General features: G+C 37.7%; 1 protein-coding gene across 1 annotated transcript; it reads right to left on the reverse strand.

The window, feature by feature from the left end:
• Window positions 1–129: 129 nt before the first annotated feature.
• On the reverse strand, window positions 130–20,644 carry abhd3 (abhydrolase domain containing 3, phospholipase). Its single transcript, XM_030160933.1, has 9 exons — window positions 20,386–20,644; window positions 18,989–19,152; window positions 16,592–16,774; window positions 14,509–14,554; window positions 9,642–9,754; window positions 6,551–6,724; window positions 4,306–4,354; window positions 4,052–4,217; window positions 130–1,874 (listed from the first exon to the last, which is right to left on the reverse strand). The coding sequence occupies exons 1-9, from the start codon at window positions 20,545–20,547 to the stop codon at window positions 1,693–1,695; spliced, it is 1,239 nt and encodes a 412-aa protein (XP_030016793.1). The 5' UTR covers window positions 20,548–20,644; the 3' UTR covers window positions 130–1,692.
• Between the last annotated feature and the right edge of the window lie 295 nt (window positions 20,645–20,939).

Below are 20,939 nucleotides of genomic sequence, written 5' to 3' on the forward strand. Positions count from 1 at the left end.
GCATTATGAGCAGAAGAAGCAGTGCAGACACCAGACAAATGGACCTACACTGTTTAATAATTTATTAAATACAGCATATTACACTCATGTTGATAATGTGCATATACTAGTACTTGTACTGTAGACAGATTGTTTTTTTTTTTTTTAATCTTATTGCTGCACGTTGAACAGAATGATTTTTTTTTAAATTTATTTTTCACATTGGGTACAAAATGAAATGCAGCATCCTATGAAATAAACACAAACCTTTTGTGCTACAGAAGTGACATTAAGGTTCGGGAGGTGACGATGACACACATGCTACTCAATGGACACTTGGCAGAACAAACAGACACTGAAATTCCACAGGAACAGGAGATTAAGAAATCCCTCATGCAGTGCATTACTGGAGGCCCGGCCGCCACTCGGATCTGCCTGTTTTCATCATTGACGCCAACTCATATGCGGTAGCCAGCCCCTCGGTCATCGTTGGCGGAAAAGCCAGACAGACCCGCGGCTGGGTTTCCACTAAAGATACTGTGCATCTCATAAAACAACACCCAGAGCCTCAGAGAGCAAGTGTGTACGCCCTCTGCCTTTTCTATGTGCGTTACTTCATTCATACCACTGTATCAAGCACCCTCAGACTTACAAACACAAACAAACCAGACATTATCGCAAGGAAAACCTCATGGAATTCTTTTGTTCTGCTCTGTCCAGCCTTTGGGATACATCTTCATATATAGAATGAAATGAAGTGGCTTGCATTAAGGATTTAGAGGCATGACAGTACCAACTAAAATAGTGCAACTTCACATTCCTTGTCATTAATTATCTTCATATTTTACATTTATAGAACTATTTGGTGCGTTTAAAAAGGTAGAATGTGTAAAAATAAAAGTGCATACAGCAGATTCATAGGAGCATGGATACTATAGGAGCAACGGTAAAAACATCTACCTTTAAAATGACAGCAGTAAAAATACAAACTAAAGGAAAACAAAACAAGAAAATGAGTAAATAAAGAAAATCCCTGAGGGCTAAAAATCTACTGATGAACAAAGGTGACTGGATTTCCATGTACAGTACTTATGTTAGCTTCAAATTTAAAAAAAAAAAAAAAAAAAAAAATCATTGCACAAGGTAAATATCGTAGCTAGCTAAAGCAACTAAAGCCATCGGGCACAGATTGAGCTATGCTTGTTATTTAAAAAGCATATTCCATTGAGTGCATGTTACATACAATGCCTTGTTAGTTGGATGGAGGAATACATAAATTAATATCGAATGCAGCAAAAACACATGCTGAATTCAACAAGATGTGCCCTTCAAATGAGATACTGAACATTTTTCTTTTTTGCTTGTGGCAGAAGAGAGAGAAAGAGAGAAGTTCAGACAGAGGGATAGAGGAAAGAGAGATGGGAAGGTGGAAGGAAGGATAAAGGCAAAAGCTGAAGGCGATTAGGTGGAGAAGGAAGGCATTAAGGATGGATGGAATGTAGGAAGGAGAGGAAAAAGGTTCAAATAGATGAGAATAGAAGGTCAGAAAAAGTATAGAGGAAAAAAGGAAAAAGTGTAGAGGGATGGAATTAAATAGACGAGTATGTATGAAAGATGTAGAAACTAAAGAATGGACGGGAACTGTTAAGAGAAAGGAACAAGGCAAGAAAGAAGAAGAGGAGGAGAAAGAGGAGGAGGTAAGGTGTTCTCTTATCAGGAGAGGTCCTGGAGTCGGCTGCCTTGTTCGATGACGGCCTTAGCAAACTGCTTAAACACTCGGTCCATGTAAGTGCTCTGTCGAGGCCACAGGCCTTCGAGGAAACCAATATGGCCCCCGTGACAGGTGATGAGCAGGGCCAGGTTAGGATTCTGTTTCACTGCCTCCACGGGAATGGCTGCAAACAAAACACAGCCAAGTTCTCATTTACATTTATAAAAACATCCTCTGCCGACCAGTAGAAGCAGGAAAACTTACAACTCTCATGGACTCTATACGCCTCCACTCATTCACTGTTTCTACCCAAATGTAAATAATATAATAATATATGACACATGTCTAAAAAGCATTAGTAATGTTTACTATTTACTGGCTAATTTTTCTGTCTAAACTAACACAAAGCAAAGCATGATTATTTTTTTCTGACACAAAAGTAAACCTGTATAGATACATATGTACAATAATGTCAATCTGCATTATTTATTAAAAAAAAAAAAGTAACATAAAACAGAAACATGTTAACAATAAAGAAACAAATAAACAAAAGGAAGAAGGGTCTCCAGAGGAAGCACTGAGCTCAATTTAGTGCTATGTGTGTTTTTTCGATCACTTAAATAAACTAAATGAATTCGATACACAGTTCCCACCTAAACGGTAACATACACAGTCTGGAAAAAAGGATCCTTCCATTGGATAATTCCTGCTGTGTTGAAAAGGTTTCAGTTCTTTAACTCTTCTCATTTCTTAAACAACCATGAGTTTGATAGAGAGCATAAAAACTGGACTGTGTTTCAATGGAAAAAAGTCATGTGGTCTGATGAGTCCAGATTGATCTTGTTCGAGGGATGAGCGCACTAATCATGATTACCCATCATGCCTAGTGTCTACAGTACAAGTCTGTGGGGGCGGTGTTATGATCTGGGATTGGTTCAGTTTTTCAGGTCTAAGTTCAGTGACAGTACGTGTCCAAAAAATGAGTTCAGCTAAACCTGAATAAGCTGAACGACCAGGTCTGAATATCAGTGGAGTTCAGTGGTCCGACTCTATGTCATTAATGAAAGATTTTAGAGGAAAATTAACACCGGATGTGAAAAAATGATGTTAATTCTGAGACTGCATAAGTGGGTGACATCGACAAAGCCACAGTTAACACATTCCCTCATTAAAGATGTCAGTCCAGCAAACTATTGTTTGTGACTTTGGGTAGTGTACTACTCTCACATGAACATACATCCTAGTAAATACAAACAACATGCACCAAAATACTCATATTAAAGCTAAATTTGCATATGTACACATTAATATTAAAGTTATATCTATAATAAAATTTGATATGGTATTATATTGCACATAGTATAGAACATTTATACTGTGTATATGTGTGAGTTAAACATATAGACCACAGGTGTCAAACATGCGGCCCGAGGGCCAAATCCAGCCCACCAAAGGGTCCAGTCTGGCCTTAGGGATGAATTAGTGAAATGCAAAAATTACACTAAGACATTAACAATCCTTTTAGTTCAGGTTCCACATTCAGACCAATTCAATCTCAAGTGGGCAGGATTCAGTCAGATACTATAATAATATACAAATAATGACATCTCCAAATGTTTCTCTTTGTAAATGTAAATATTTTCATGTATTTACACTAAAAAAAAGTATAATTTCACAAAAATTGTGAATAACCTGAAATGTCTTAAGAAAAGTACGTACAATTTTAACAATATTCTGCCTGATATTAAATGTTTTGTGTATTTATAGATCCACGCTGATCTGTAAGTTATAATGTACATGTGTAAATGATAAACTGAGGCCTAATATTGTTACAATTACACTTATTTTTTTCCAGTTTGTTCATGTTATTCACATCTTTTGAAAGGGTTGTTTTTAGATGTAAACCTTCTCATTATGTAAATGTACTTTTTTTGCTCTAAAACATAGAGAAAAGTTTGGAGTTGACCTTATTTATATATTATTATGTTATTATTTTACTGGTTCGGCCCACTGCAGATCAAATTCAGCTGAATGTGGCCCCTGAATTAAAATGAGTTTGACACCCCTGATATAGACTATGTGTCAATATATGAAAATATTCCAATGTCAGGTTTGAAGTTGTCCATTTTTTTTTGTATATTTTTGTTTTATCAACAGATAATACAACACAGAAGCTAGGAGTCACTGGTTGAACACAAAATATTTAAATGAAGTTGTCCGTTTTGACATATGTTTTGATTTCATATCCACACATATGTCAATAGATTTTAAGTGCATTTACATTTGCGTATGAGCACTAGAAGAAGTTTGTTACAGAGACAGTACAGGAAAACCAGTTCTGAACATGTGTGTAGGACTCACCGTGAGAAGGGGAAAAGACATCATCAGCAGCATTCAGACACAGCATTGGCACCTGCACAGATTTCAGCCTGTGGACAGGACTGGCATCGTGGTAGTAGTCGTCATTGGTAGGATAACCGAACATTATAGAGGTGAACCTCTCGTCAAACTCTCGAATGGTCTTTGCCTGTAGGAACAGGATAAGCTCATCACTTTGTGCTGCCTTATTTAATTAGATTAGGGGGCTTTTTTTGCACTGTGAAAACAATCCCTACCTTCATGACATGATCAATGTCGTAACACTTCTCAAGCACGGGTCTGTGTCTATAGGGGAGATTAAAAATAAAACTGTCACTGGCTGGTGTCAGAAGAAAATGACTTGCATTTAAATATGTCCCTGAAAAATGCTGACAAGGTTGTAACCAAATAATGAATGAACAATCAGGCTAATCCCTCAAAGTGGTACTATTAAAGGATCAGTGTGTGTTTTACATCAGGCACATCACAGGAATAATTAAACATGTTACCAGGCTTTTTAAATGTGTTTTCATTAGTTTACAATTAAAATACAACACATTCACAAAGTCTTTCATTAGAATATAAATATAATAGCATAACCCATAAAGACCCAGTGGTACTTCTGTGGCAGCTCCTAAATGAATTCCTCTCCCTATTTAACCTTTCTTAAGCAATTTATTACCATTTATTATAATATTATTTTCTGTAATTTTGCATTTTTTCAAAGAAAATCAGGTATTTCCAACATTTAATTCACTGATCATGTAGCTACTCATTAAAGTTCAGAGTAAATTCAAAGGTTATTATATCGAAACAGAGAAAACTGAAGAAAAAGTGACTTTTTCAGCAAATATATCCAGGAACGAGATTGAATCAAACACCTGGTACTCTATTACTCAAAGAAATTCCTTCAACATCAACTGCCATATTCCACTATTGAAAAAGAAATTCTTGCTCTCCTCGTAGCTCTTCAGCACTTTGAAGTTTACGTGGGATCTTACAGTTTCCCAATCACTGTGTACACTGACCACAACCCTCTTGTCTTCCTGAGACAAATGTACAACCATAATCAGACTCATGCGCTGGGCCTTATTGGCACAAAATTATAATACAGTGATTAAACACAAGAAGGGATACACAACATGGTGGCTGATACCTTATCTTGAACATGATTTAGAAACTCTGAAACTGTATGTGATGTGAATGTAGTAAGAGTTGCTATGTTCTCCATTTTACAGGGGGAGGTGTTACAGCCGGTGGGTTGTTCTGCCTCATCTCCTTTGTTTAGTTTGTCTTTTTTTAAATATATATTTTACCTTCATCTCCTTCGTTTAGTTTGTCTTAACATATGCTTGTATTGTGAAAGGCTTTAGTCTGGATTTTCAACTTCCTTCCTCCGTCCTCTGATCCTCGGATGTGGAGAAAGCTCATTGGAAGATGCCAGCCCCCACCTGAGCCCCGCCTACCTGCTAATAATATTTAAATGCCTCCAGCTGACTGCTCTGGGTGACTGTAGCATGTGCCTGGCTTAGTTTGCTTTGGAAGCCTTCGTGTGTGTTCTGCGTTCGTCTCATTGTGAATTCCGACTGCTCGAGTTTGTTAAGACTAGTTCTTGCATTTGTCTGTAGTAGGTAATTTGTTTTGTTCCAGCTCCTGTGTGTTTCACCAGCTACTGTGAGTTTTTTGTTAATTAGCCTTCTTTTGTTTGTAGATTCTGCCCACTAGTATCTAGTGTGAGCCTAGGAGTTTTGTTAGGTTAGATCATTAGTAAATATTTGTACATTTTGTAACGTTAAAGAGAAGAAAAAGCTGATTTATTCTGTGTTAGGTTTTCCTTCTGTCTAGATTAGAATAGTTTAGACACCAGATACTGCCCCCCTCTTTGTTGTTCTTTGTTTGATTAGGTAGAACTGGCTCTCTTTTTGTTATTTAATATTTCTTTTGGGTTCACCACTAACCCCTCTTAGGATAGCTGTGTTTGATTTAATTTGGCAGTATCTGTTCGCCCCTCTTTGTGTACAGTGTTTGACTTTTGCTTATTCAACCGAGTGCTACAAAACAAAAGAAATTGCACTTAACATCTGCTACCTCCTAGTTTCTTTTGTTACTTCCTTTACTCGCTCTAACCCCTTGTGGAGCTGGGTTGTAACAACTGGACATAAAAACAAGTGCCTCCATCCACTGTCATTGATCCAACTCCATGGGTTTTACAGGTGAATCAATGCTGTAGAAGATGATGGTGTGTCCACATTTACTACGGAGTCTCTGAACGTCCAAATGGGTCATATCTGATGACCATGAAAAGATGACAAACTGCATTTTACCTGAAATATTTCAACACATTGATAAATTTAGTGGTTTGGAAGTTATTGAACATTTTAGATCAGTAGATGATATTGGTCACCAGTAGTTGTTTGGGTCTTTATGGGTTACAGGCTTTTTTTTTTTTTTTTTTTTTGGAAGTTTGCAGCAGGTTAGTGGTTGGGTTAATTCTCCTCTGACCTGTGCACAGAGGCTTGTAGGCAGCTGGTGAGGTAGGAGTTGAAGAGGAAACGGTCCAGGGGTTTTTCCAGCGATGCGGTGCACTCGAAAACATCCCAGCCTGCTGAGAAGACTACCACCCCTTTGAGGCAGGTTTCCCGGCCTTTGCGCCCCAAATAGTTAGCCAGCATCATCCTGGAAGTGGAAGGAGGGAAAGAGAAAGGGACATGAGTGAGAAGAGTTTCATTTCTGACATATCCATCACTTCATACCATCAGAACTGTGCAGTAAAAAAGACCATGTTAACCCCACAAACGTAATAAACCTCAAACGTAATAAAAAATTTGCAGCTTTTAATGTAATAATCCCCACAAAAGTAATAATTGTTGTTTGTGGGATTTATTACGTTTGTGGGAGGGTAGAAATCTTTTGTTTCAAAAAAATTGTAATAACTTCCCACAAATGTAATAAATTAGTACATCACATACATTTAAGTAATGCATGCATAAATCTTTCTTTTTCTTCCTATTTATTCTTGTCGTTTGGATACTTGCCTTTTTAGAATGATCAAATGTTGCAGTTATACTACATGGTATTAATTCCAGATTAAAGGTAGGGTAGGAGATCCTGGAAAAACGGTTCAAGCAAGCTACATGTTGAAAATACACAGCTAAAAGTCCAAATCCTTTTCGTCAGACTTCACCCAAAGCCACGCCTCCAGAGTAGCAGAACACGCAATGCTTGTTCCTGAGGGTTCATGAGCACTGTGCATCAATTGCCCCCCCCCCCCCCCCCCCCCCCAGTCTGCGGATCAACGGATACCTCATTCATCCTCCTCCAACACCCCCTCGCTCTTACGATTCAGCTCCCCCCTCTACAGATCTGTGTGTAACTCTGAATTCAGGTCTGTATATCAGTGTATTAGATTAGAAGTTGAATTTTTCACTTGCTGTTTTGATACGTGTTCTAAGTCATCTTGGGCTAGTAAGAACAGCTGACTACAGTAAGACTAATGTCAGGCTAACAGCCCACTAAAGGTCGCTTTGAATGCTGTAATCCAGGGGTGGGCAATCCTGGTCCTCGAAGGCCGGTATCCTGCATGTTTTAGAAGTTTCCCTCTTCCAACACACCTGGTTCACATGATAAATCTATCATCAAGCTCTGCAGAAGCCTGATAATGACCTTCAGGTGTGCTGGAAGAGGGAAACATCTAAAACATGCAGGATACCAGCCCACGAGGACCAGGATTGCCCACCCCTGCTGTAATCTGTGCTTTTCATCACTATGTTTGTCGGCAGAAGAGCCCCAATTTATACCTAGCTGATTAACGTTACATTCTCTAGTGATTTATGTTAGTGACAAAACTTGCCAGTGAACTTTCCATCCTAATATAGTTAATATAGCCAAGCTCTGGCTCTAGCTTCGTTTCCAGCTCCAAGCCTCTGAGAACGTGCGATTCATGCTCGAAGAGGGGTTCGCGCAGAGGTGGGAGAGACAAATGGCAGTTGAGTTTGATAGATATATCATCATTCAATCATTGGATGGTGTTTTTTCAGTCCTGTACATTCTACAGGTGACTAAAATTTTTAAATTTTGTGTTAGAGCATTTAATTAATTGGTTGCAATCGGGGTGTGAAGGAGATTTAAAGCAATATAGTAGAAAATTCTCTAGGAAAACATCTCCTACCCTACCTTTAATAGGTGTTTAATTACAAATACAAGTGGAGGAACAAAACAGAATTGGCAAAAATGTTGTAAAGGTTTTATTATAAAAGCTTCAGTATGAACTGGATATTATTTATTCTCATTAAGTATAATAGAAGCGTATGTTTGAACCATGTAAAAAAAAATGTCTGGATATGATTATGATAACAATGGAGAGGATAGGAGCACACTGTGGGAAAATGAGGTATTACTTTTGTGGGAAACTTATTACATTTGTGGGATTATTACATTAAAAGCTGCACATTTTTATTACGTTTGTGGTTTATTATGTTTGTGGGGGTTAATACGTTTGTGGGGTTAACAGAGCATGTTTTCATCCTAAAAATGTACGAAAGCACTGATATGTACACATACTCTATGTAATATGTATCTTTAAGTCAACACTAAAATAAACTTTATTGACAAATACAATGCTTGATTGCTTAAGTTTGTCCAAGATCAGCCTCGGTCCCACTTGATTTCCCCAAAGTCTGACTGAAAATGAAATCCTTAAACGTCACCATGACACTATTTGTTAGAGGTTTTCAGTGATTTTCACCCCTGCTTTGTGAATTACACATTTGTAATTAAATTATATTCATATATTTATTTATGTTTTTATGTCCCTTGCACCAAATTTGGGGATTCAAACACCATTCAGTCCTTTTGGATCTGAACACAAGTCATTATTTTGACAAGGACTCTTAATTAATCATCAGAATCATCTTATTACTTTTGAGAAACAAAGTCATTTTTTGGGACATTACCTCATTATTTTGACAGAATACATTCTTATGTAGATGAAGTTTTGTATTTTTTTTTTTTTTTTTAAATACTGAATCATTACTTCTCTACTTAATGATTTTGAGGTATTAACTAAACAGGATCTCATTTAACAGATGAACTGATTCCAAAACACAGTGATATTAAAAATTACCTTTTGGCCAATACTGATGTTAATTTATCTTTCTTAATTTTGTTTTTGATGTTATTTAACAAAGCTATGTATTTAAAAACAACAAAAAAAACAACCATTAGCATAATGAAATAAATAAATATCTGCCACTGCCATCATAAAACATCTATATGCCGAAACCAGTATTGGTTATTTAACTTCTAAACCCAGAGGAAATATCTAAATACATCCAGAGAATATCTTCCTATCCTTTGCCTCTTTATAAACTTATCACGCACATTTCATTAATGAAGCTTGATGAACTGTATAATAATACATTAGGTGATTTCCAGGTGTTTATATATGTTCAATATTCAGAGATAAGTCACCACTGCAGCCGTCAATAAATATGTGAAGAGTCCCCGTTCAGGTGTGAGTCACAGTCTTGGATTTCTTGCAGACGTCTTTGAGCAGTGATATGTTTCATCAGCTGATAGTGAGTGGCTTCATTACCCGCCCATGGATACGCCGGCAGCCATGATCGGAGCAGCCTCGTTGGTCCTCTGGATGTGTTCAAGGACAGCCTCCAGATCCTCCGTGTTAGCAGCACAGTATGTTCTTGGAGTCTGATGGAACGAAGATGAAAACACTGATGAGTCTATGCAAAAATAATTCCACTACTTTTTTTTTTTAGTGATTTATCTATCTCACTGTGGGGAAATTTCACACTTAACAGCAGCAGCATACAACAAGCAAGTGACGAAAAATGACAACGAACAAGTGAAAAATGAAATATAAAGAGAGAAAAAAAGAAATCTGGTATTTATATAAATTTAGAATTAAATATTAGTTATATTTGTGGTTGCACACGCACATACTGTGTGTGTGTGTGTGTTATTGGGAACTGTTATAGAGTCTAATAGCTGTGATATCGCTCCTTCTTGCACTAGGGATGTAAAAGTCTAGTGCTGAAGACGCTACTCGAGGCCTATACAGTTAAATCTTCAGTTTCTTATGTCTTATTGTATAGAAGATAGGACATAAGATAAAATATGACTTAATTTATTCCACTGTGGGGATATTTCACAGTTAGCAGCAGCAACATACAACAAGCAAGTGAACAACATAGAAAAAAAAACAAGTAAAAAATGAAATATAAAGAGAAAAAGAAATCTGGCATTTATATAAATATGTAAATAAATGTAGAATTAAATATTATTTACATATTTACATGAATGGCTGCACATGCACGTAGTGTGTGTGTGTGTGTGTGTGTGTGTGTGTGTGTGTGTGTGTGTGTGTAAAATCTTTAATTTCTTGACTCTTGGTTATCTGTTGGGATGGGTCAGTGCGTTATTTTTTGTTGTTGTTACTGCTATCGTAACTAAATAATAAATCTATCTATCTATCTATCTATCTATCTATCTAAATGTACATTATGAAACACACCAATAACACACATCATAGAGGTGTGACAAATGACATAGAAACACACACAGATTATATATTATTATGAAATAAACATAATCCTCCTTGGTCACATTCAGCGCCTAATAGTCACTGAAGCCCCATAATGTTGTTTACAGTGAGAGAGTGCTGGAGTAAATGCTGAACAAAGTGCAGGTTCTTTTGGTCTGAGGCTGCACAGATGCTGATCTCAGCTAATGGCTTTTCAGTCGGATGAAGATCAATGTTAGCGTTCTGCTGGTGCTGTACATTAATGCAAAACGGAGAGTAAAAAGACATAAAGAAATGTATGTGAGGCGACAACATGACTGACTATACAGGCTTCAAAACAAATGTTAAATACTAAACTAATTGTCCCTATTATATGTATGATGTGTTATTATACTGTAATTATCATCTTGACCTGACGAAGGCGCCTACTGCTTGAAGTCTGTGCAAATGTGCATGCTGTTGGTTTGTAACATGATCTGCTAATCTTGATGGGGAAAACTTTTATCGTACTAAAATGGCCTCACAGGCAGAGCAGGTTACTTAACATTGTAAAACAGAACCATTTCCCTAAATCTCTCAGGATGCTGTGGACTCTTCAGCTCCTCAAAGGCCTTCATTAAAATTCAAGCAGAAACTCAGGCAAACGAAATTCCTGTTTTTCTCCACTGCCTCCTCTGACAGACCGACACACACTTAGGACTTCGTTTTATTGTTTTGAACATAAATCCAGTGGTTGAATGCAGCTAAGTGCATTTACTTAAGTACTGTGCTTAATAAACTGGAGGTACTGGTAATTAACTTGAATACTGTCATTGTCTACTACTTTACTCTTCTACTCCACTACATTTGAGAGAAATATTGTACTAGCTCCTCTGTTACTAAGTGCTAACTACTACATTACTGAAATAAACTATGAAATTGTGATTTATTATTACAGATTAAGCTCTTACAGCAATTTAAACAAGCACAATTATTGCATTAATAAGGTAAATTGATGACACTGAAATGAGCCATTGTGCACTTTAGTTTTTGCTACTTTAAATATAGATACTATGGCAGTGGTTGCCAACCTTTTTTGGCTCTTGACCCCATTTTAACATCACAAATTTCTGGTGACCCCAGACATTCAACACGGAGACATTTTTTGCAAAAATTAATTTGTTTTTGATCACGTAATAGTTTGCTATACTATGTTGCTAATAAATGTTAATTTTAGACAACATTTAGTCTATATAATGTATATTATTATGAACGGAGGCAGAAAAGCCAGGTGTAGATTACAGCACAAAGTGAGAATTTTATTTTCTTTGCTCAGGATATGTACAGTCAGTCCAGCTTGGATTTACAAGGCTGATAATTAATACTGAACAAACAAGAACTCAAACTATGAATTATGAAAGAGCTGCACCATCTGAAACCGACCACAATAAACATCTGAAAGTCACACGATCCGGTCAATCAAGATATGCCCTCTCAGATAATATATCCTGCATTTTATTTGAAGTTGATTTTTATTAGGAAAAGTGTGTGGTGTTTTAATTATAATGAAACATACAATGAATCATTAAAAAAATGTTTTTTATTAGTATTTTTTTTTTTTTAAATCAATTACTAGAAATTTCAGGCGACCCCATTTGAATTCCCACAAGGTTGAAAAACACTGTACTAAGGGAAAGTTGTTTACTTTTACACACTGTTTTTAGTAGGAGTCGACCAGTTATCACTGATTACATTTTACCAGGGGGCAGAATTTTTCTAAACCACCAATTTATTTATTTATTTTTTTTTACTAATTTTTTAAAATGTGAATGTAGAAATGGATGTGCTGTTATGATTTTAACATGTAACTAGTGCACCGACCTGAGGGATCCACGGGTTCTAGATGTGGTAGTTTTTATGCTGTTGTGTATTCGTGCATGCTGTACCGCATTTGTCCAGCAGTCACCACCAAAGCATTGTGGGTATAGCAATGTGATTGTAAGGCTATTATATTCCAAAATTACTATCTCCCAAAATATTGGTCTTATCAACTTGCCGTTTTTGCTAGTCTGTTCCTTGACCAAAAATACATAAGTATGCCAAACTGCAGCAGTCAGCTCTTTCTGGATTTAGTGTGAAACCCCAGACACACATATATGCACGCACACAGAGGCCAGTTGGCTTTTATAACATAGATGACTGAAAATGCTGTGGTGAAAGAGCAACAGGAATGACAGATGTGGCCAATGGATTTAAACAATTATGTACAATAAATACATAAATAAATAAAAATACAACTTTTCTCTGTCTCACATAACCTTTGTCTCCATCTGAATACAGATTTCAGAATATGCAAGGATAATTTTATTTCATCAACTATTTACTCTGTGTAACTACTCTGTCTTTTCCTGTGCAAAGCCACACAGACAGCAGAGTTTACGAGGTGCACTTGAATGCATCATACCAGCTGTGTGTCTCTGAGTCCCTTGGAAACCAGAGGAAAGAGGAGGTATCTCACTGAGGAGTGATGGATGAAGTATGGAAATCCTCTAATATAATAGCAGAATTGAGCTTAATGGTGGAAATATTGTTGTTAGTTTTTTTTACTGGTTTTCACACTATTATGCAGTGTGAAAAAGCTTTGCAGCATGTTGTGTTGGCTTCTCACTAATACAGAGTTGACAGATGACGGGATTATAGCCTTTAGCACCGGCAGATTCAACTCACATACTGGGAGTTGGTAAATAAACACAAATTACTTCCACTTTATTCGTTTCTGAACTGTCTCAATAAAAGAAGAAAAACAAAACTCCGTAGCCTAATTTCCAGAGCTCATATTTAATTCCCACATTTTATGGATTTATTTTTTTTAAAAATGACATGGGCAGCTTCTGTGGGCACTATGAGGCTGATATCGATATTTTAAAACAGGATGCCAGTAGTAGGAGGTGCACATTGACCGGCATTAGACTTGGATACTGCAGTTTTTTCACAGCAGTGAAATGTAATAGGCTCTTTACGCGGTGCAGAAGTAGGGCACTAGCACTCAGGACAGGGTTTGAGGCAGAGGGCATCCTTCATGCAGTGGCTCATTTTAAAGGGCTGCCCTACTTAAACAATGGACAATATGCACACTAACTGGCCACGGAGAAAACACTCACAGGAGCGTGCAAATGCTAAATCATTTGCATAGAATATAGCACAATTCCCAGCTGAAATGAGGTAGAAAATTCCCTCCTTACACCAGCGCTTGACACAGTGCCAAGGTTACTGAGTTCTAACTCGGCTGAGCCATGTTATAAATCAAACGGAACAGTGGACACTTTACTTTTGCATCACTTTTTTTTTTTCTATTTGCAGCTGAGACAAAAAGACAGCAGTAGGACACAGACCAGCCATTGATTCAGATTTACACCCACTCAGAGGGACATTAGATTGATTGTGCCTGTAGTGAAACACTATTTGTGTTTTCGATGCAATCTTCGTACGGTGGTGAGGAGATGATTAGATTAGGGTGATACAGTGGTCTATAAAGACGGCAGCTCAGTCTCACAGTCGAAGAAAAAAAAAAAGCCCATTTTTGTTGGCTAAATATATACCCAAGTGTAAGAGGACAGATTAAGCCAGGTGTCAGAACAGCATGTGCTTGACGAGGTCATATTTCTGTGGATCGGCATTAAAATACAGAATCTGCCTGCAACTTAATCCCTGCGGTGCAACAACATTGTCTGTGCAAGGCCTGCTTATGCTCCCTGTGGGCTCAATGACACGTGCACAACAGACATGCTTTGCATCGGCCGAGGCAATGAAAAGAACAACTCCAGTAAGCAGCTTCGTACTGGGAAAAGCCATGTCTGTCGGTGTGAGCGTGGAGGCAACAAACGAAAAATGAAATGACAACAGTGAAAGTGGTTAAAGACTACGTAATATGTTCAATCCTTACCAGGAGAGTTTCACCGCAAACCCCTCTGTTGTTGAACACCACACATCTGGAATACAACAAACACAGTAAAATCAATAAACACAGTGTCATTTGTCTGTTCTGAACATCAAACAATCATAATGTGAGATATATCCATGTAAAAATACAATAAGTGATGGCTTAATTGTTCTCCAATGTGGTGTGGAAATTTTTTTATGTTTTTTATTTCAACTAATATTACAGACAAAGGTTTCTAAAAAAAAAAATAAAAGTGCAAAAAAGTTAAAATTATTTACACTTTATTTCATTTTTAATGGTCATATATCAGGTGTGATATGATCTTTTTATCTGTTTTACATATTATTTATATACTATTTAATACAATTTCTATTATTTAACTAATTTTATTCTTTTTATTTACATGTTATATTATGTATTATTATATCTTTTATTTGTTTCACGTGCTTCAACTTTCTCATTTATTTCTATTCTATAATTTAACTATTGTTTCATTTCTTTTATTGTTTTTTTCTTTTAATATAATCTTGATGTTTTATTCTTGATTTGTTTTAAATGGTTCGTTGCTGTTGTTTTTGCTGCAGTCTGTACTTCACACCTTGTGCATCCATCTAGAATAATACATAGCATGCTGTGTAACATATTTCATTCCAGATAGTAAATAACAGAAGTTTTGCTCACAGACTTGCTTCATTCTCGTGTTACAGTTCTGTCTGTCTGACTTTTATCTACATGTAGGAATGATTAGGAAGTATAAGTGACACTACCAAAGCAAGCAAGCTAACATTAACAATTAGCACGTGAATCAAATAAGTCAGCCTATGTTGTTATATAACAACAAAATGCTTTAATATAAATGTCTTGTGTATATATGTTAATGTTTTGGATTTAGTATTTCAAGTTTAAGATAAATTTTTGTATTTTTTTTCCTCAACTTCAAGTTTGACATGAAAAATTAAATATGTAAAAATGATCAATAACCCGTGCAATGTTGTGTACAATAATGACCTAAGGAGTTTATCAAATTGTACAGCGCTGCTCTTTACCCGTCATTTCCACACTTAACAAATAGTTCAAATAAATTAGATAAAAATATAATAATAGATGATGACTATTAAAAAACTGTGAATGTTTCAAAGTTTTGAGCCAAGTTATTCATTTTACATGTTCAAGGGAATGCAGTGTAGTGTCCCATATCCTTTTACACAAATGTTTTTTTTTTTTTGTTTGTCTGTTTGTTTGGTTTTTGTTACACTGGGAATATCTGTCCTTGTGAAGAGCATTCTGTTTGCCAAAGAATCAGCATCCCTCTTCACCCTACATCTCTTGCCAGTCATCTATTATCTGGTTGAGTCAGACCTGCTGTTTCTATCTGTGTAACTCAGCAATAGGGCTGGGTTAGATTGGGGGGGTTGGAGGGTGTTTACACACACATATACACACATACACACACATACACACACACACACACACACTGCAGAGACTCGGAAGCTGGTATGGGCTAAGCTGCAAAGCTTGTACCGGGATAAGCTGTAATTCATTAAGCTACACAGACAGGGGTGAGGGGCGGAAGATGGAAGATGCTGAGTTTGCCGACTCTTTTCCCATGCCTTCCAAAATCTGGGTGAAAGAATGAGTGCAGTGAACACAGAAAGGGCCTATTGGAGAGAGAGAAAGGGGGAGGAAAACTGCCTCTCTCTGCAACTCCTGAAGGTTGTGCTTCGTTCGGCTGTTTATAAAAGCAGCTCTTGACACAGAGCTTAGCTGTCCACTTTATTTGTGCATTTCACCTGAATTAACCCAAAGCCCCTCTCAGAAATGCATCCATTGTATAACTTACAAATGTGCTTTGCTAAATGCACTTGCTTTGTTTTATGCCTTAATTCTTACATTCTAGTCGGATTTGACTAAATATGTGTATTCTAGATGATCAGTAAACTGGAACGAAGAGTCTCAGTTTTGGATTCAAACCTTGTGTGTGTGTGTGTGTGTGTGTGTGTGTGTGTGTGTGTGTGTGTGTGTGTGTGTGTGTGTAGATGTGCACAGAACTGAAACTCAGCCAGACGATCCGGCCAAGACCACCCACCTATAGCCCAGATCCCGGCTCTGTTGGACCATGTGCAGAATGTAGGACTCTCTGCTGGTGCCGGTCAGACCAGGGAGAAGGAGGACAGTGGGCCTGCTGCAAGGGTCGGGATGAGAGACACTGTCGTCGTTGTCAAACCAATCCAAAGAGATCTGTCCTCCATCTGCTGCCTTAATAAGCTCACTGCAGAGACAAGCAGGACACGCAACTCAGCAGAGGGGATCTGACCATTATCTGCACCTCTGTGTGTAGAATTATGCGTCTCATTAATACACGTGCACAGACTCAAACACACGAAGATGGAAAAAAGGACGTGGAACTGACAGTGAACTCAACGTAATATATCTGCTTTTAACATAAATGGTCACATAAATTGTGAAATAAATAAATAAATAAATAAATAAATAAAAATAAATTCTATTTTCTGCACAATTTGTGTATATGTATTTATTTAGTCATTACAAATGAACCCTTCTGTACACAATGCAGGAATGACTTTGATTTAGGTCTGAACGTTATTTGCGTTACATTTTACTGCATAGTGCATTTCTTAACATGGACAAGTAAAAACAATATATATGTACTATAGCAATCAACTCTATTAATAATTTGTTTTTTCAATAAAACTACTGAATGTATAGACATCTTAAAAGTCGACTCTCACACTCCCAAACATAAAGCTATATAAGGAAGTTTAAGTGTGTAGTAAATTATACAGAATGCGTTATAATTTAAGACATACCTATCTTAACACAGTATTGCTATTAACTTTTAAATTTCTTTAATAATTAGTGGGGTTCTCCCAGGTCTGTTGAAGGTAAAGTGAATCCATCATCAGTACTGCAATAGGGGAAATGGATACAGTCGGCAAGTACAGCGCCCGCTGACATTTCGCTTGAGACCATCTTATCTGTCTGCTTAGCAACACGCAGCGAGAGATAAGAGGGAGAGCATTGCACCAGTGGATTCTTATGGTCAATCAGTTTTTTGGCTTCAGCTTTTGCTTGGCAGATGAGGTCATTCAGCCCCAGTGCGGGTGCATCTCAAAACCTGCACCACACACACAAAGTGGCAAGCCAACTAGGACTGCCGTCAGCATGAAATTACAGAACCGCCATGAAATATACACCTGAAGCTAGACTTTAAAGTCAACAAGGGCCAATCCAGAATGACCCGCGGTCAAAGTGGGAGGAGGGTCTGGTACTAATCCTCCGCTCGGACAATGAGATGAGTGGAATTTCAGACAGGCAGACACACTTCAACAAATAGGACAGTTTTCACAGTGTCTGTCCTTGGGTCAACCTTGTGTAACTTCATTAGGGTGTGTGTGTGTGTGTGTGTGTGTGTGTGTGTGTGTGTGTGTGGTGTGTGTGTGTGTGTGTGTGTATATGTGTGTGTGTGGGGGGTTCTCTCCCCTGGAGGAAGTGTGATAATAACCTCAGCAAATGTGACCATCACTCTCACCAGTTTGCAGGATGGATACGGCCCCTGTGCATTATGGGAATATTTGTCTCCTTGACTGAGGAGACAGCAGACAAATGTCCTTGAATCAATCAAATAAAAGGACTAAAAACTCCAATGACTTAAAAACCACCTCAAGTACAACAAAAATGTATTAATATTTATGTCTGATTGGGGGAAGTTTAGATCACCTCCTAAATCAAATCCAACACAAATATAAAATGAACAGACTCATTTCTTTCTGCTAGAACCAATACTGATAATGCACACCACTTGTCCATCAATGTAAATTACTTTGCATTATTTTGCATGTAACGAAAATTTACAGGAACTGGCTGACATTTACATGCAAATATATAAGGAAAAAATAAAAAGCAGTACATAAATGAGTACAAAAAATTAATAACGAAGTATGCAAAAGGAATATCTGAGCCTTTCATATGTAATTAATAAAAAAAATAAGCTCTTTATTAAGTTTAATATGCTTTATGCACAAAGGGGGGAAGGAATGCAGTGCTAATAAATCTTCAACAGAATGTACATTATCTTGAAGCAGGCAGGGTGGCCAAAGCCTGCACTGCTGCACAAAAGATCTCTTTCTCCTTTGAGGTTTTCACTCTTGGCTAAAAAGAGACTAGTATTTGTTTCCAGTTGTGAAACTTGTAAGAAACACATTACAAAACAGTTTTTCAATGTGTAAGCTATAGTTTTTAACATTTCTCAATAAACCCATTGAGAGTTTGACTACGATTACTCTGTTAAGTCAAAAGAGCTGTCAAATAAAATGTAAATCAACAGTGCTATTGTATGATACAGCTGAACATTTTAAATTAATCTTATCATCTTTATTTGCTTTCACTGGAAATTTTGATCAGATGAAACAGCTGTGTTGGCTGTTTACAGTGCAGCCATGGCTGATCCACGGTGCAGACTTACTTCCTGTAGACGACACCGGGTTTAGCTGTGACGAAGGGTCTCAGCAAAGTCTGTATACGGCTTTCCCAGCACCAGAAGGTGGGGTAGTAGGTCTCTGACACTACAGGACATTGCTCCCTCAGAAACTGGTAGAACTTCTTGCCCCCTGAGATGAGCTGTGGCTTCTGTAAAACAATAAATAAAAAAACATAATTTAAGGCTTGCGATGTTACTTCTCTCTTCTGTCAGCTACATTACCATTCCTGTAATACATTTTTAGAAATTTTAGTTGATTGTTGCACTTGTTGAGTATTTGTCTTTTACATGTCTCACTGTTATTGTTGTACTGTATTTATTTATTAACTGTTTGTTTGTATAATTGTTTAAGCTTGTTTTTATTTTTAGCCCCCTCACCCTCTATCCCTCAAGGAGCCAATGCTCTTTGATCAGGCTGCATTTGTAAAAAGGAATCTGTTCTTAACTGCTTGCCTGGGTAAATAAAGGTTAAATAAAATAAATACAAATAAATACATGAATCAGTGTATATATACATTGTGCAAATACATAAACATACATACAATATCTTATACTGTGAGTAAGTATGCTGAAAGTATAGTGTAAATATGTTGGATTTAATTAGTAATATATGTGCATCCAACTGAGGATGACCTTTAACCTACTGAGCTCTGAGAATGAACCTATGAGACCTTATTCAGGCCTAAAACACACAACCCTGCATGTATATATATTCAAGCATATACATTTCTTTTACATAAAAAAAAAGAAAAAGAAAAGTTGCACATAATTCCTGCCTGATGCTTGTGATTAGCATCCCATTGATTAACACTTACATACTAGCTTACATCTATATTTTGTCAAAAATTCTAATATTAACCTCATACATGACAAGCTTTGTCAACAGATAAATTCTAGCTACAATATATCCTTATTTCTAGACCTCCAAACAGTCAAGTAAATAACTAATAGTGAAACTAATGGTGAATTACATAAGCCCTTCCACCGGCATTTACAGCTAACGTTACAGTATGTTAGCTTAGCCGATGCACACTTGTAACTGTAACTGTATACTTGTGTGTTCATTCAATACACTTACATTACTACAGCGCAAAAACCTACGTAAAATATATTCCCGTCAGTTACACAGACGGATTAAAATGTTAGTTTTAAGGCCGGGTATCCAGCCCACATGTGCAGGCGTGTACCGCTAGCACACCGGTGGACAGATGCAGTCTGATGGAAACCTCCGTCAGTGAATGCACCATCAGTTCACTTCCATCACTGACATGAGCGGGATATGCCTCTGCTGCTCCACAAAACATGCCAAAAACGGCTAAAAAAACAGAAAAAGAGAGGGGGAAAACAAGCCGGTCAGAGCATAAAGTATGAAGTAACATTACCTTTGCTACTGAAATCAAATAGTAGCAGGTGTACGCTGCGCTAAAACCCAGCACCAGAGACAATCCCACTCCGGAGCCAAACAGTCCAACTTTGACTTGATTTTCCAGATAATGTGACAGATCTCTGGTCAAAATGTTGAAATTGAACTCCAGCGAGATCATTGCAAGGTCCCTGTTTAGCCCCCGGTACTGCAAGGACAGCGGCCAGCTCGGTGGAGGTTCAGCTGCGTCTGCCAGTGCTGAAGGAGACAGTCAAGGGGATCTGATGGAACCCATATATATGTGGGAGCGGCCTGAAGGTGGCGCTGTCCAACCGGCCATGGAGCACCGCAAGGGCACGGCGGCGCCCCCTGCAGGCAGCCCAGGGGACATGCACCATATGCGGGATGGGAGCCTGTCCTCTGGGGTCTGTATGGAGGAGGCATCTGCAGAGGAAGGAACCTGTTCAGATCCCTACATACATGTCCAAGCTGGGGGGGTGGGGTGGGGTATCTCTGTGCATTCTACAGCAACTTCAACCCCATAACTCACAGGTGTCAAACATGCGGCCCGGG

This window comes from Sphaeramia orbicularis, chromosome 17 (assembly GCF_902148855.1).
Source record: "Sphaeramia orbicularis chromosome 17, fSphaOr1.1, whole genome shotgun sequence".
Taxonomy (NCBI): domain Eukaryota; kingdom Metazoa; phylum Chordata; class Actinopteri; order Kurtiformes; family Apogonidae; genus Sphaeramia; species Sphaeramia orbicularis.

What these genes read in the sequence shown, in the direction of transcription:
- abhd3 (XM_030160933.1), bottom strand. Translation starts at nt 20,547, where the DNA reads ATGATCTCGCTGGAGTTCAATTTCAACATTTTGACCAGAGATCTGTCA. An exon ending in GCCGGCGTATCCATGGGCGG is followed by an intron (nt 6,725 to 9,641) that starts GTAATGAAGCCA and finishes TTCCACTTCCAG; the next exon opens with GATGATGCTGGCTAACTATT. An exon ending in ACATTGATCATGTCATGAAG is followed by an intron (nt 4,218 to 4,305) that starts GTAGGGATTGTT and finishes CTGTTCCTACAG; the next exon opens with GCAAAGACCATTCGAGAGTT.